At 45.3% G+C, this 15,195-nt stretch overlaps 1 protein-coding gene across 3 annotated transcripts in view; it reads right to left on the bottom strand.

The window, feature by feature from the left end:
- Positions 1-13,966: 13,966 nt before the first annotated feature.
- IMPDH1 (inosine monophosphate dehydrogenase 1) overlaps positions 13,967-15,195 on the bottom strand; it is a 260,089-nt gene continuing 258,860 nt past the window's right edge. For all 3 annotated transcript variants that reach the window (XM_082254949.1, XM_082254948.1, XM_082254950.1), the window contains one exon: positions 13,967-14,616. In XM_082254949.1, the coding sequence (XP_082111075.1) occupies positions 14,595-14,616 (22 nt within the window). In that variant the 3' untranslated portion in view covers positions 13,967-14,594. The remainder of the gene's footprint in view (positions 14,617-15,195) is intronic.

Here is a 15,195-nt window from a genome sequence, read left to right on the forward strand (position 1 = left end):
CGGGTACTGCGTCTGTCAATGAGCTTAAGAGAAAAGGATTTTACGGTAAGTCAAAAATCCAAATTTTCTCTGTTGCTCATTGACAGACGCAGTCCTCTTTGATTAATATCAGTAGGGACGTCCCAAAGCAGTGCCACAAAAGAGGGGTGGGATAACGGAAATCAAAATCCAATCCAGAAGGCCCAACCGGAACCAACCAGAAGTCTTAAAGGCTCATCGGACAAAAGGATGAGCTCAACTGAAAACCCAACAGAAAAAAACCCTCGAGGTAGACCAACGGTCCCCTCAAACAGCGGCCTGCAGAACTTTGCGGCCAAAAGAGGCATCCGCCGATGCCAGCACATCAACTTTATAAAATTTTGTAAAGGTATGAACCGACGACCAGGTAGCCGCCTTGCAAAGCTGAAGCACCGACGCCTGATGGCGGAAGGCCCAGGAAGCAATAAGCGCCTGAGTGGAGTGCGCCTTAACAGGGAACGGAGGAACCCGACCCTTAATAGAATAAGCCTGTACCACCGTCTGTCTGATCCATCTAGAGATAGTCGCAGCAGACGCAGGCAACCCCTTTCTAGGGCCATCCGTGATCACAAAAAGTGAATCAGTCTTACGAAAAGAGTCTGTAGTAGTCAAGTACACCCTGATCGCCCGAACCACATCCAAGGAGTGTAACGCAAACTCTCTCTCCCTGCTGGGCTTAGGACACAGGGAAGGTAGCACAATATCCCCATTTAGATGAAACTCTGAACCCACCTTAGGAAGAAAGGATGGATTCGGACGAAGAACCACCTTATCCCTATGAACCACCAGATATGGGGAACGACAGGACAATGCGGCCAGTTCTGACACCCTGCGTGCAGAAGTGATAACCACCAAAAAGGCCACCTTCTGGGATAAGGTAAGCAAGGGAATCTCCCTAATATTTTCAAAGGGAGGTTTCTGAAGAACCGACAACACCAGATTAAGATCCCAGGGCGGCAAGGGCGTGCGCACCGGCAGAGCCAGGTGCCGCACCCCCTGGATGAAATTCCGCACCAAGGACTGAGTAGCCAGAGACTTCTGAAAGAAGATTGCTAACGCTGAAACCTGACCCTTGATAGTGCTCAAGGCCAGTTTCTGCTCAACCCCTTGTTGCAGAAAAGCCAATATCCGGGCCACCGAGTAAGAACGTGATATAAGACTTCCATGTGCGATGATAGACCTTTCTGGAAGTCGCTTTCCTCGCTTTAATTAGAGTAGGGATAACTGAAGCTGACAACCCTTTGTCCTTCAGCACCTGGGTCTGAACAGCCAGGCCGTTAAAGCCAGCGATCGTAAAGCAGGATGGAATATCGGTCCCTGAGACAGCAGATCCTCCCTGAGAGGAAGTCGCCAAGGAGCGTCCGCGACCAGCCTTACCAAGTCGGCGTACCAGGCCCGACGAGGCCAGTCCGGAGCCACAAGGATAACTGGAATTCCCTCCACCTCTATCCTGCGAAGAAGTTTCAGCAGCAACTTGAGAGGAGGGAAGGCATACAGTAGCTGATACTGCCCCCATGGGGCGACCAGCGCGTCTGCGGCGTCCGCTAGAGGATCGCGGGAGCGGGCTACAAACCTCCGCACCTTCCTGTTGAGCCGAGATGCCAACAGATCCACATCCGGGTGCCCCAACGAAGGCACAATTGGTGAAATACCTCTGGATGAAGAGACCATTCCCCTTGATCCAGAATCTGATGGCTGAGAAAATCTGCTTGCCAATTTTCCACCCCCGGAATGAATACCGCGGAGAGAGCTGGAACAAATCGTTCTGCCCAACGAAGGATGTCGGCCACTTCTACAGCCGCCAGGACACTCTTGGTGCCCCCCTGGTGATTGACGTTAGCCACGGCCGTGGCATTGTCCGACTGGATCCGCACCGGGCTGCCCCGGAGCTGCTCGGTCCAGTGAATCAGACAAAGTCTGATCGCTCTCAGTTCCAATACATTTAATCGGTAACCTGGATTCTTCCAGGGACCAGAGCCCCTGAGCAGATCGTCTGCCGAGAACCCCACCCCACCCGGATAGACTGGCATCCATGGTGACAATCGTCCAATAGATTGGAAGAAATGACTACCCCTGACTGAGCATCGGCGACCGAAGCCACCAAACCAGAGATTCCCTGGTCCATTCGCTCAGCCGGATCCGATTGTCCAGGGAATCGGGATTCCGGTTCCATTTGAGAAGAATCTCCTTTTGAAGAATCTGGGTATGGGACTGGGCAAACGGTACTGCCTCGAAGGAGGCCACCATTAGTCCCAGAACCCTCATGCAAGTCCGCAGGGAAGGCCAGTTGACGGTCAATAATAACTAAGCCTGGGAGAAACACTTTTGCCAAGGACGTGTCCAAGGTTAGGCCCAGATAGTTCAGTTTCCTGGTGGGAACCGGGGATGACTTGTGCAGGTTCACCAGCCACCCAAACTCTTCCAAAGAGATCTCCAAGTTTAGCAATAGAGCCTGCGGAGATTCCGCACGGAGAAGGTGGTCGTCTAGGTAGCCTAGAATCGATATGCCCCGCCGTCGCAACAGCGCCAAAACTGGGGCCAAAACCTTTGTGAAGACCCGGGGAGCAGAGGCGAGACCAAAGGGTAACGCCGCAAACTGATAATGGTTCTCTCCCACGGCAAAGCGCAGAAACCGCTGATGTCCTGCGTAAATGGGAATGTGAAGATAGGCATTCTTGATGTCTATGGATGCCAGAAAATCCCCTGATGCAGGGAGGCCACCACTGTGCGAATGGACTCCATCTTGAATTTTTGCACCCGGACAAATTAATTGAGCGCTCTCAAGTCCAGAATTGGACGCACCTTGCCCTCTTTCCTGGGTATTGTGAATAGGTTCGAATAGAACCCCTGAAAACGTTCTGTCCAAGGAACGGGGACCACCACCCCTTGTTGCATCAAATCCGTCACTGCCCCCGCAAAGCTTCTAAGCGATCCGGGGATAGTCGGATATTGGAAGGGAAGAACCGCACCGGTGGAAGTGATCGAAACTCGATCTTGTATCCCGACCGTATGACCTCTTGAACCCACTTGTCTGGAATCCTGGAGAGCCATGGGTCCGGAAACCGGTGAAGACGTCCCCCCACCCCAGATATGGGTGGGAGCGCACCTTCAGGCTGTAGTGGTCTTATCTTCAGGTCTGGCAGAGCCGGACCTTTGTTTACCCGACCAGCGCCCTTTGAAACCCCCTGGGGGGGGGGGGGCTTTGGAGGACTTCGCCTTATCGCCCGCCTCAGAGGAGCGAAAAAAACTTTTTATGAGCGGAAAAGGAAGGTCCCCGTCTGCGACGAGGTCCTTTCCCCTTAATAGCCTGTGGTAAAAAGGTGCTCTTGCCACAAGTGAGACCCTTGATGATCTCATCCAAGGTGGCACCAAACAGGCGATCCCCTTGAAAGGGGAGATTAGCCAAGGCTTTTTTGGAAGCTTGATCCGCCGACCAGCATTTTAACCACAGCATACGCCTAAGGACCACCGCCAAGATCGATACGCGCCCCATTAATGGAGCGGCGTCCAGGGCGGCGTCACAGTCAAACTGTAGCCCTTGTACCATCTGCTCCAGCAAGTCCGATACTGCCGGGGGGAGCGATTCAGACTGGTCGTGGGCGCCCTGGCGAGGCGTTTAACTCGCGGGGCCAGTCCCCGTCCAATGGGACTATGTCGCGGCCGACCCAGCACGGAGCTAGGGCCTGCACACGCTCGTAGGCCGGCTGGGGTGACCACTGGATCTCAACATCCAGCCCGTCGCCTAGATCCAGCATAATTGCTTGAAGATCTCACAGGAAAAAGCTAACTAAAAAAAGATTTATCTAAAAAAGCTTGCCAGGACCAGAGATCTCAGCAAGGAACTTAGGTCCATACTCCTGACTAGGCAGAAAAAAAACTGACATCCTGTAGCAGGGAGAGAGAGGATATACCCTCTGGGACTGCCCCTAAAAGGTGTGGCCAGAACGCTTTTCCTGCCTAGTATCCTACTCCTGTAGGGGGCAGTATAACCCTACTGATATTAATCAAAGAGGACTGCGTCTGTCAATGAGCGACAGAGAAAAGCAAGTATCCTTGATGTCGATAGAGGCAAGAAAAACCCCCCGATGCAGGGATGCCACCACAGTGGGAATGGCCTCGATCCTGAACTTCTGCACCCACACAAAGCAGTTCAGCACCTTAAGGTCTAGGATTGGATGCACCTTGCCTTCCTTCATGGATCCACTTGGCTTGTACTAGGGAAGTCCACGGTCCAGAAACCAAAGACGTTGCCCCACCCCCCAATACGGGTGAGGGCGCACCTTTATGCTGAAGGAGCCTTGTCCGCGGGTCTGGTCAGTCGACCCTGAGGGACGAAAAAAAAGTTCTTATGAACTAAGGAGGGCCCACGTCTACAACAAGGTTCCTTGCCCGCAGTAGCCTGCGGAAGAAAAGTACTCTTTCCCTTTGTGGGACCTTTAATGTCATCCAGGGTAGCCCCAAACAGGCGATCCGTCAAGGCCTTTTTAGAAGTCTGTTCCCCAGACCAGCATTAAAGCCAAAAGACACACTGGACCACTGCTGAAATAGAGAGCCGAGCCACTAGGGGAGCCGCATCCAAAGAGGCATCACAGATAAACTTTAGCCCCTGGACCAGCTGGTCCACCAGCTCAGCAAAGGCCGGGGGGGGGGGGGTTGGGGGAACTGTTCCTACTCCAGGTCACAGCATAAAAGCTGGTCAGAGTTTGCAGTTTGCGACACCAGGGCAATGGTGAATACTGGCCTCAGTGCCAAACCAGCCAGAGTGTACATATTTCAGGCCACAGCCTCCGCCTTCCCGTCAGCTGGATCCTTAAAGGCCGGGGACTCTTCAACCGGAATCATGGTTGCCTTGTTTAATCTGGAAACCAGAGGGTGGAACAGTCCACTTCTTAAGAAGGAACTTCTCATAGGAGCAACGCCTAATAAAAATCGCTTAGGGACCCCGAGTGGACACTTTGGTCATCCCCACTTTTTAGCGACAATTCTGTCAAACTAGGCAAGAAAGGAAACACCTTTGCCGCTCTGGATGGCTTTGAGTGCCAAAGGGAACCAGCGCCTCCGTCACAGCTGCGTCCTCAGTCTTCAAGGTCTCATCTAAAGGATACAATCAGTGCTTCCACCAGCGCCTTTTTGAGCACGGCTGCAGATGGAGGAATTATGCTATCTAAGGATTCCGAGCACATGGTCCCAGACCCAGCAGGGTGACCCATGTCTGCGGCGGCTGAAACAGATTCCGGATCTGTTGAGAAGGGGGGGTGCTTTTTGCTACTCCGATGCCCAAAAGCCACCTCCACATGGGACACAAAGGACACCAGGACTGCATTCAGTGCATCGATGGATCGTTGGGACCTGGAGGGCTCCGCAGCCTCAGAGAGGGGGATCAGGTGGGGAGATGTACTCCATGACTCATCAGGGGGGACCCCTCAAAAAATGTAAACGCTGCAAAGGGACAACCCCTACCACGCTTGCAGCAACACACAGTTGCCAGGCACAAAGCACCAAGTGATCTTCAGCAGCGAGGGAGAGAACCCCACCACCCAGCAGAAAACAGGCATCTGCAGCCACCAGGATAATCTGCACTCCACATGCAGTGATCAACAAGTGAAAGATCCAGGAGTCAGCACCAGGGAATGAGGAGGGGCTCCCACTGCTAAAATCGTCACCCACAAGGCTCCACTGTCACCATTTTCAATGGCAAACCACCGCAGAATGGCCACCCAACTACACAAACATGGCCACTGTGCATAGAAACACGAGCTACAGTAAAATGGTGGCCCATCAAAGCTCCCAAAGACCCAAGATGGATCCTTTGGCCTCAAGGACAGGCCCAGGGGCCCCCACCAGGTACAACCCCCTGCGCACCCCCCATCACAGCATAGCCCCTACCCCCACCCTAGGAGGTGGACCAGACCACCCACATAGCCCCCAGCATAACTGGAGTGGGGGTAGGATGGGGGACAGATTAAAGGGGGTGCCTGACAGGAGGAAGGGGGACACAGGGGTCCGACTGTCCCAAGGAGGGGTCCACGTCCACCCCAAAACTTTCTAGGGAGAAGGGGGGGGGGAGGGGACAACTACTCACCCTACCAGGAACCAGGCGGGCACCGCTCCTGACAGAACCCCTTGCCATCTAAATGGGGTCAGCCAGGAGGAAAGCTGCAACTCGGGCCAAGACCCAGTCATATGCGACTTCGCAAGGCGTTTAGCTAGAAGGCCAGCCCCCTTCCAGTGGGGCTAGGTCATGGCCAACCTAGCACAGAGCTAAGGTCTGCGCACTCTCGCTTGCCAGAATAGGGTGACCACTGGATCTAGGTTATCCAACCCGACGCCCAGTCCGGCAGTTGATTGTAGATCTCACAGGAAAAAAACAGGAGAAAAAATTTCTATGTAGTAAAAAAAATATTGGCAGGACCAGAGATCCCAGCAAGTAACTAGGTTCTTACTACCAACTTGGCAGGAAAAAAAAAAAAACTGGAGTACCTATGGCAGAGAGTAAGTATACCCCCCTGGGCCTGCCCAGATTTTTTCTGACTAGTGTCCTACTTGTGTAGGGGGCAGTATAACCCAATGGTTATGAAGGTCAGGAGTGGTGTCAGTCAATGAACGTGCGAGAAATGCTGATCCTTACCTTTGACACGAACCTGCATCAAGCCTCAAACTCGTAAACTCCTTATTACATTACATAGTAAAAAACTAACATCAGAACTTGTACAGGTTTTTTTAATCTGACCACAATTTCTATCATTTAGAAACTGCCCATTCAAGTATATTTGCACTTCTGTAGTAAAAATAAAAAATAAAATAGAAAAACATAGAAAGGCAACAAAATAATAAATCCACTTTATTGTCTTTATTTTTATTCACATTTGCACAAAGAATTGGACCCAATTGTGTACAGTTAAAGCTTTGAGATATATGTATATGATGCCAACATACTTTGCAAACATGATACACAAAAGTAAACATCAAATTGGAAAAAGGTTAAGGTAAAAGATCCCTGATAGTGTCTAACACTGCCTAATATTTTTTTGTTTCAGATTGACCTTTGGGAATGTCAGGTGCTAAAAATGAATTAGACAATTTCAAATCATGAATCACTAAATAGGTCTCAGAGTGCAAAGGATTCTAGACAACATCCTGTTTTAATGTATACTGTACATCCTGTTTTAATGTATACTGTAACTTTTGCTAGGAGTCATGGCTAAGGATTTATAGACTGGAGAACAGTTGTAGTTATACAGGTTATCTGCTTTAAAACATGTGTTTAAGGAGCAGGGGAGGGATGTAAAGGACAGCTTAGCTTCAACATTACGGTCCCGGCAAGTTTAATTTTAATGAGCTAGTGTATGGATTAAGTAAGAACACATATTTAACATGGGTAACTGCAGGGCAAGAAAAGTTGTGCAATGTAGGAAGCATAGAGCCAAATTGGCAAGACTTCTAAAATATATTAAGAGAGTACCCTGTATTTTACTGCAGAACTAATGTTGTAGAGATTGCCTGCATACTAGCTGGACGACCTGAGAATATATTGCTAGCCTATATATTGTAATTAAATTGGAGGACTGATGCACTTACATAAGAGGATGCTGGAGTATAGATCGGATTAAAGTGGTTCTAAAGGCTCAAAAAAACAAAACAAAACAAAACCAAAAAAAAAAAAACAAAAAAAAACAAACAAACTGACGCAGCCCCCCCCCCCCCTAATACTTTCCTGAGCCCCATCTTGATCCAGCAATGTGCACGAGAGCCTTGGCTCTCCAGGGACTCTCTCTCACTCATGGGCTGGGACAGCAGTGGAAGCCATTGGCTCCCACTACTGTCAATCACAGCCAATGAGAAAGGAGGGGGGGGGGGGGAAGAGACAGGGCCGAGCCACAGCTGTGTGCGAATGGACACACAGAGCCTCAGCTGGGGAATGAGCCTGCTTGGGTGCCCTCATTTGCCAGCTGCTTGCTCTGGGAGCACTAGGCAAGAGGGAGGGGCCAAGAGCGCCGACGAGGGACCCAAGAAGAGAAGGATCAGGGCTACTCTGTGCAAAACCAATCCACAGAGCAGGTGAGTAGAACATGTTTGTTCTTTAAAAAAAAAAAAACCTTCAAAATCACTTTAAGGACACAAGACTGACCAGTTCAAACAAACAGGAGCTGGGAAGATCACAATGCACTCTGAAATGTATAATAAATGTTCTGGTTAATATATGTACCGTTTTGAATATATGGCGCATAATTGCATGACTTGGTTCAGTCATTAATCTTCATCTCTCAAGACTTCATTATTAGCTGAGAGGTTAACAGAACATTAGAAATGATGTAGGAGTGTAATAGAAACCATCCAATCTATTGTCATATTATATATTGAATAGCTGTGGCTTATGTGTGTTTATTCTATACAACCACAAAATACATTAAGTCTCATATTTTACACTTTCTACTGTACACAAATACATCTTCATGATTAATGTGTAAGATTTGTTGTTATGGAAGTGACAGATGTATAAATGGGTATATAACTTTAAAAAAAAAAAAATGAAATAAGTTGGTCAACTTCAAGCATATATACTAATTAGTCATAAAAGGAAGGGAAAATCTAATACAGTGAAATTCTAAATATTCTTATTTTCATAATACACTTACACTGCCTGCAGTAAATTTATCCAAAACGTAACAGATTGCATTTGAAAGACTTGCAAAATACAGATTGCGTTTCATGTAGGTTTCAAAGACGCAAAACAAATGTCAGTTAATAAGCAATTTAAGAAAATGACATGGCAGAAATATGAGGAAAGAAGCCAACCTGTGGAACTCCAGCTAGAATGGGTGGCAAAACATAGAATCCCAGCAAGTAAAAAGGGGCAGCATTTCCTTATTTTACTTCTGGTGATCCACAGGCTGATTGTCATGGCTGACCAAAGGCGCAACCATCTATATACAGATCAAAGTGCCACCTGGTGTGCAAAGCAACATATTAAACGCAAAGGGGGAGATTTACTAAAACTGGAGCACACAGAATCTGGTGCAGCTGTGCATGGCAGCCAATCAACTTCAGCTTGTTCATTTAAAGCGGAGTTCCACCCAAAAGTGGAACTTTTTGTTTCCTCCTCCCCTCCGGTGCTACATTTGGCACCTTTCAGGGGGGAGGTGGGAAGGGGTACCTGTTTCACTGCCGGGTTCCCTTACCGGCAATGGCAGCCGCAGCACCCGACAGCCGATGGAAACATCAGCTGTGGTGCCGGCATCGCTGGACTCCAGGACAGGTAAGTGTCCTAATATTAAGTCTGCAGCTACAGTATGTGTAGCTGCTGACTTAATTTTTGGAGAGGGAGGCAGAACTCCGCTTCAAGCTTTGACAATAAAATAAAACCTGGAAGCAGATTGGTTTCTGTGCAGAGCTACACCAGATTTTGCACGTTCAGTTTTAGTAAATACCCCTACGGATTTAACATGAGAACTTCATAATAAAACATAGCTCCGAAATATTTCACGTGACTTAATATCCAAAATCACATTTTGAAATCTTCTAGAAAACATTTATTCACTTATTTATTTAAAGGGGCTACCCTTACGAAAAGGTTTCAAGTGTTCTTACAAATTTAACTGAAAAAAAAAAAAAAAACCCCACGATATTTGTGGTTTGATTTCTTTTTGTTCTGGAATGTAGGATCAGAAGCATTACTTATCGCCAAGTACAGTCCACATCCTTCTCATTGCTCCTTGGTGTAGAAATGCCCCATACAGTATTAGAGCCAGGAAAATTAACCCTCCCCCCCCCCCCCATTGTTAGTCCAGAGCTGTGAAGAGGACCTATCATCGATGCAGTGAGCATTTCGACACTATGAAGCAAATCGCAGAATGTGCGATTTAATATGAAATGTTACTGAACCTACATCCCAGGAAGATTTTCAGCTTTTACATTCTACAGAAAAAATATCAGTAATATACCTGAGCATCTGAAATGAATGCTCAGCAGAACCCTGGTGCAGGAATACACATCCCTCTGCTTTCAGCTTTTCCTGAACTTTCATAAATTGCATTTAACTTGCTGCATGGATACAAAAAAAAAAAAAACTACAGTTCCTTCAAAGCTCTCCGTTTATCAAGTTGTACAAACAGCCAAAGCACACAGCATCAGCCATCCCAACGGCTCGATCACAGAATGCAGCGACTAGCTTTTTCAGCACTGCATAAAAGCCAATCACTGCTAGGGTGTATAGAAAACAATTGCTTTCTTTGTGCCCAGTTCACACTGCAACATGAGGTGAGCTGTGGTAAAATGCAGCATTTTACAGCAGTGCACAGGAAGGCACCACATGTCACCTGAATAAAGTGTCACTCTTAAAACTTCAAATATTACAAAAAATAAATAAATCAACACTGCAATGCAATAAAAACACTGCCCCGATCCACAGCTCACTACAAGTTAAGTCTGACAGCTGCTCGAATTAACCCAAAAGAAACCCACATCTGGTGAAACATGGAGGCGGCAAGATGGGGATTGTAGCACGAGTATGCATGCATGCTTTTTGGTGGTTTTTGGCATTTATATCTCCTTGGTACTGTCACCAATGCGTTTGAGGGCTATGTGCAGTCCTTCAGACTTCTAATACTCATGCACCTCTTGGGTGATGTACTTGCTTTCTATGCAATTTCTCTAACTTTCTGGTTTATTGCCCTAGTTATTTTCTTTTTGTGTGTACGAAAAATTTAAACCAAAACCAACAAGAAAAAAAAAAAAAAAAAAGAAAATCTACTCAATATGGGGCTATTAAATAAAGCAATGGTTCTGCAAAACCACTGGGATGTGAGGTTTGTACAATAAGAGAAATGCAATAAAGAATATTTAGTGCAAACCAGGAGCTAACATTTGACCATTTTTTTTTTTAATTTTATGATAAAGCCGGTATCAAAAGCATGCAAGTTCGTCCAGTTATAATCGAAAATACAAAACAATTCTTAAAACAACCTTCCTCAAAAACACATTACCACGAAATAAAAGATAATCTAACGTTTAGCTAGAATTTCAAAAGTTGATGTGTTCAGGGTAACCGACATCCAATCACTGAATGCCATAGGCATTACATGCCCTACAAATACATATTTTTATTCAATCTGTAAATACAATGTACATTTTTAAACATACTAGAAAATGGAAATCTGCTATTTCCAATTACTTTTAATGAAAAAAAAAAAAAAAAAAAAAAAAAAACAGAAAATTACTAAATGTACAATTAGCACTGTATGAAATGATTGTGTACTTTTTATTGGGATGATGTGGGTGGGGGGGGGGGGGGGGGGTAGTGGAGAGACATACGAGATTCCCCTGGTCAGTATATAGCACAGTGTGTATAAAATGGCAATGTAACACTTCTAAGCAGACTGCTTTATGCATTTAGTGCCATAACCAACAAGCCACAAAAGCTCCAATGGTATATGGCATCTTCAATTGTCAAAGCTAGTGTCAATTCATGGCCAGTAATGAACGCAGCATAACTCTAGAAGCTAAAACATGTAAACTTTAAAAAAATGCTACACAAATAAAGCTTCATTGTTAATCAACATATAAATCACATTATTCAGAACACATGGACAGCTTCAAATCTGCATTTATTGCTTTTTTTGTTTAAATTCTATTTTGGTTAGGGTAAGGAAAATGGAAGAGTTAACAATCCAGCAGGTTAGGTACCATTGCAAGCAAAAAATAATGAAAAACACCAAAGACTGTACGCAGTACTTTTCCCCTAAATGTTCTTTTCAAGCTCCAATATATTATGTAGTCTGCCGTGGAGGGCTGTCAAAGACTGGAAATGCAGTATCAAAATCATGTTTGACGATCAACTTTTATATTTTTCATGAACAGGTTAGCTGAGTGATCTCTACAGAAATGTTTAGCAAGCTTAACATATCTGGGGCACAAGTAATTACCATAAAGTAACCTGCATAGATATCAGAGGATAATCACAGGCTGAAATATTTTGCAGCTAGCCAACACTTTTTTTTTTATGTATCATCATCTTAAATTTTAATTTGGAGTTTAAGATGTTTTTTTTTTCCCCTGAGATTTGTGATCTTAAGTCAAATTGTAAAAAGAGTTTGTAACCCTTCTTGGAAAAATACTAACAGCAATAAGAGATATAAAAAAAAAAAAAAAAAAAAAAAAAAGTTTTTACTCTTGGAAAGTCTATCCAAGTTCAAAAAGAACAAATGTTAAATGTTTTGGGCTGGAGTTGGACTTGAAAGCACATTTAAAGTCATTTTTTTACCCCCTTTGAACAGCTCTTTGCCTGAGATGTTAAAGGGGTTGTAAAGTCAGAAGGTTTTTTTTATCTTAATGCATTCTATGCACTAATGCCTTCTGTGTGAAGCAGCCTCCCCAGCACCCCCTAATACTTACCCGAGCCCCATCGCTATCCAGTCCCTTGGCCATCCGGGACTCTTCCCTCCTGATTAGCTGAGACACAGCCGCGGCACCATTAGCTCCAGCGGCTGTCAAAGTCAGCTAATCAGGAGAGAGCGGAGGCGGGACTGGACCACAGCTCTGTGTCTGAATAGATACATGGAGCTGCAGCTTGGCTCAGGTGCCCCCATAGCAAACTGCTTGCTGTGGGGGCACGCAACAGGAGGGAGTGGCCAGGAGCAGCAATGAGGGACCCGAGAAGAGGAGGATCCGGGCTGCTCTGTGCAAAACCAACTGCACAGAGGTGGTAAGTATAACATGATTTTGTTTTTTAAACAAAGACTTTACAGTCACTATAAGCAACCAAGAAACACAGTGTAAATCCCAGACAGAATAAATACAATTATTCTGTCTGGGATTTACACTGTTTCCTAGGTCAGTGTTCAGGATGCATTTCTGCCTTTAGATTTTTATATATTCCCTGTCTGCGCTGATTGTTTTTGTGTTACTTTAAGCAACCAGATTGCACTTCGACATGCCTAAAAATAATGTTGGCACCCAGTAAAAATGAGAACCCAGAATTTTCACTCCAGTGCTTTATGTTGGCATCGTTAACAGGCATGCCTCTCGTCACGTTCTCACACAGACTTGCCGTTGAGAAGATGTATTCGACTAGGTTTGTTAGATTTCGGGGTGCACTGGGCTGCACAGTAAAAATGCTGTAAATAACCCTATATCAGAAGAATGTATTTCTAGCAATGTTGAGGGGAAAAGAGAAATTTGTTGCCAGTAACTGTACAGGGAAAAGCCACCTCTTATAGGGTCTATAAGCAGGCAGTGTAATAGTGAATGTGGCCTTGTTGGTGCCCATTAGACTGTTCAGACACATTGGCCAATTGCTGCCACACAAGATTATGAGAAGGGTTGTTATTGGTACAAAATCCGACTCTTTTTTTTTTTAATTTAATTTTTAAGCAAATTCTGTAGATTTGGTTTTAGCTAATGTGGCAAATGGTTAGAAACCTCCATCAACTTTTAACCACATCTATGTCAAGAATGCTCACGTATTCGTGAATAACCACTCACATTCTATTCTGATGCCAGTTAGCAGTGAGGAACAGAAGGAAAAATGTCCAAATAGAGCACTTTTTTTTTTTTTTCTTTTGGATAAAACAACACAAAATTGATGGAATTCCAACTTGCTTTCCTTCAGTTCACTACCAGTACTATACCATGAACAAATGTAGTAAAGAAAAGCACTTGCTTCCTCATCTTCTGCCATGTCACATCTGTTTACAGACCATTTAGCCATAGGAATACAGATGCTATTTTATGGTAGATTGTGCTAAATGAGTGAGACCTATGTAAACAAGATGCATCAGCTGACAAGATCTAAGACCGCAGACCATGCTAGATTTTTGACCTCAGATATATCCCTCTTCCACAGGGCTGAATGCCAATATATTATAATTGACAAATTAGCATATACTGTACAGTCAAATTGCCAAGTTAGGCCAAGCTTGCATCAAAGGAAAAAATAGCTAATGCAACCCAAACAGGGCTGCCGGACAAGATTATCTTCACATGTACAACCCACAGTTTGTTAGCCATCTGAGCTACCTTCATTGAAAAACCGACCCGCTGTTGTCATCACAATCCCATTTTCTGAACACCATATGGAAGAAAGCAAAATCTGCAGATTGACAGTGTTTCCATCACATACACATATCTAAGAATTCGGAGTATGACACATTGAATTAACATGATCGTTGTTTCTTGTATTGATCCAAAAGCAATGCGTCTCCATCCACTCCAAATGGAGAACCCAGAGAATTATCAATGTACATACTGTAATTGCACACAGATGCAAATGTAACAAATGTATTTTGAAGTACTGCTTATTCAGCACAATGATCAGTTGGTATTTCAGCATGGCAGCAGTTGGTCTTTTCTTTCAAGTCTTTCTTACACACCCTACAGAATGGTGTCCTTAGTGCAAATATCACCCCATGCAGTGAGTCAGTAAACATTGCCGAGTTGGATTTCCTGCATAATTCAGGGAAAGGGAAAAGGCGAAGAGCTGGGGACAATGGAGGAGGGTCTCTTCAATGCATCATGTGGGTTTGGTTGGGACCAGAGAGGGAACATTGGGGGTAGACTGGCGATGGCTACGTCTCCCAGTTTCAGTATAGTCGTTTCTCGTAACTGAAAAACAAAAACAGAAAATACATAGTTTGAGGAATGTTTATCCAGTTAGTAAATGCTAAGCTGATAATCTAGAATTGCAGCAAAGTATAAGAAGTTATGACAGCCTAACAGTCTGAGACCGGAGCTGCATCATCACACTAGTGAACCACACACAGTCAAAAACAAGGTCTTCTGCTCTCAATTACAAATACAGGCCCGCATTTAAATGAAACCCGACACTTTTACCAAAAGGAACCATTTCTTTTTTTTTATTGATGGTCACGGAAGTACATATACGTTTGTTCGGTGACCCGAAGTTAGCTGGCAGTGATTTACTGCCCACTATCAGCTGATGGGGCACTATTGTATCAGGCTCACAAAGCATTCAGAAAATGTTGTCAGGATCCAAGCGGCCAGGCCCACCCTCTCTCTCCAGCATTACACACCAATAAGTGCTGGAGGAGCAGTAATGACAGTCACTGGTCTCCATTGTATGAAGATCAGGAGCCGAGTGGTCAGCAGCTATGTGATCACTCAGTCTTTGAGTTGACGTGGGCAGTAGTAGTTTCACACCAATGCTGCAGAATGAATAGGATG

This window comes from Pelophylax lessonae, assembly GCF_965119305.1.
Source record: "Pelophylax lessonae genome assembly, chromosome: 4".
NCBI lineage: Eukaryota > Metazoa > Chordata > Amphibia > Anura > Ranidae > Pelophylax > Pelophylax lessonae.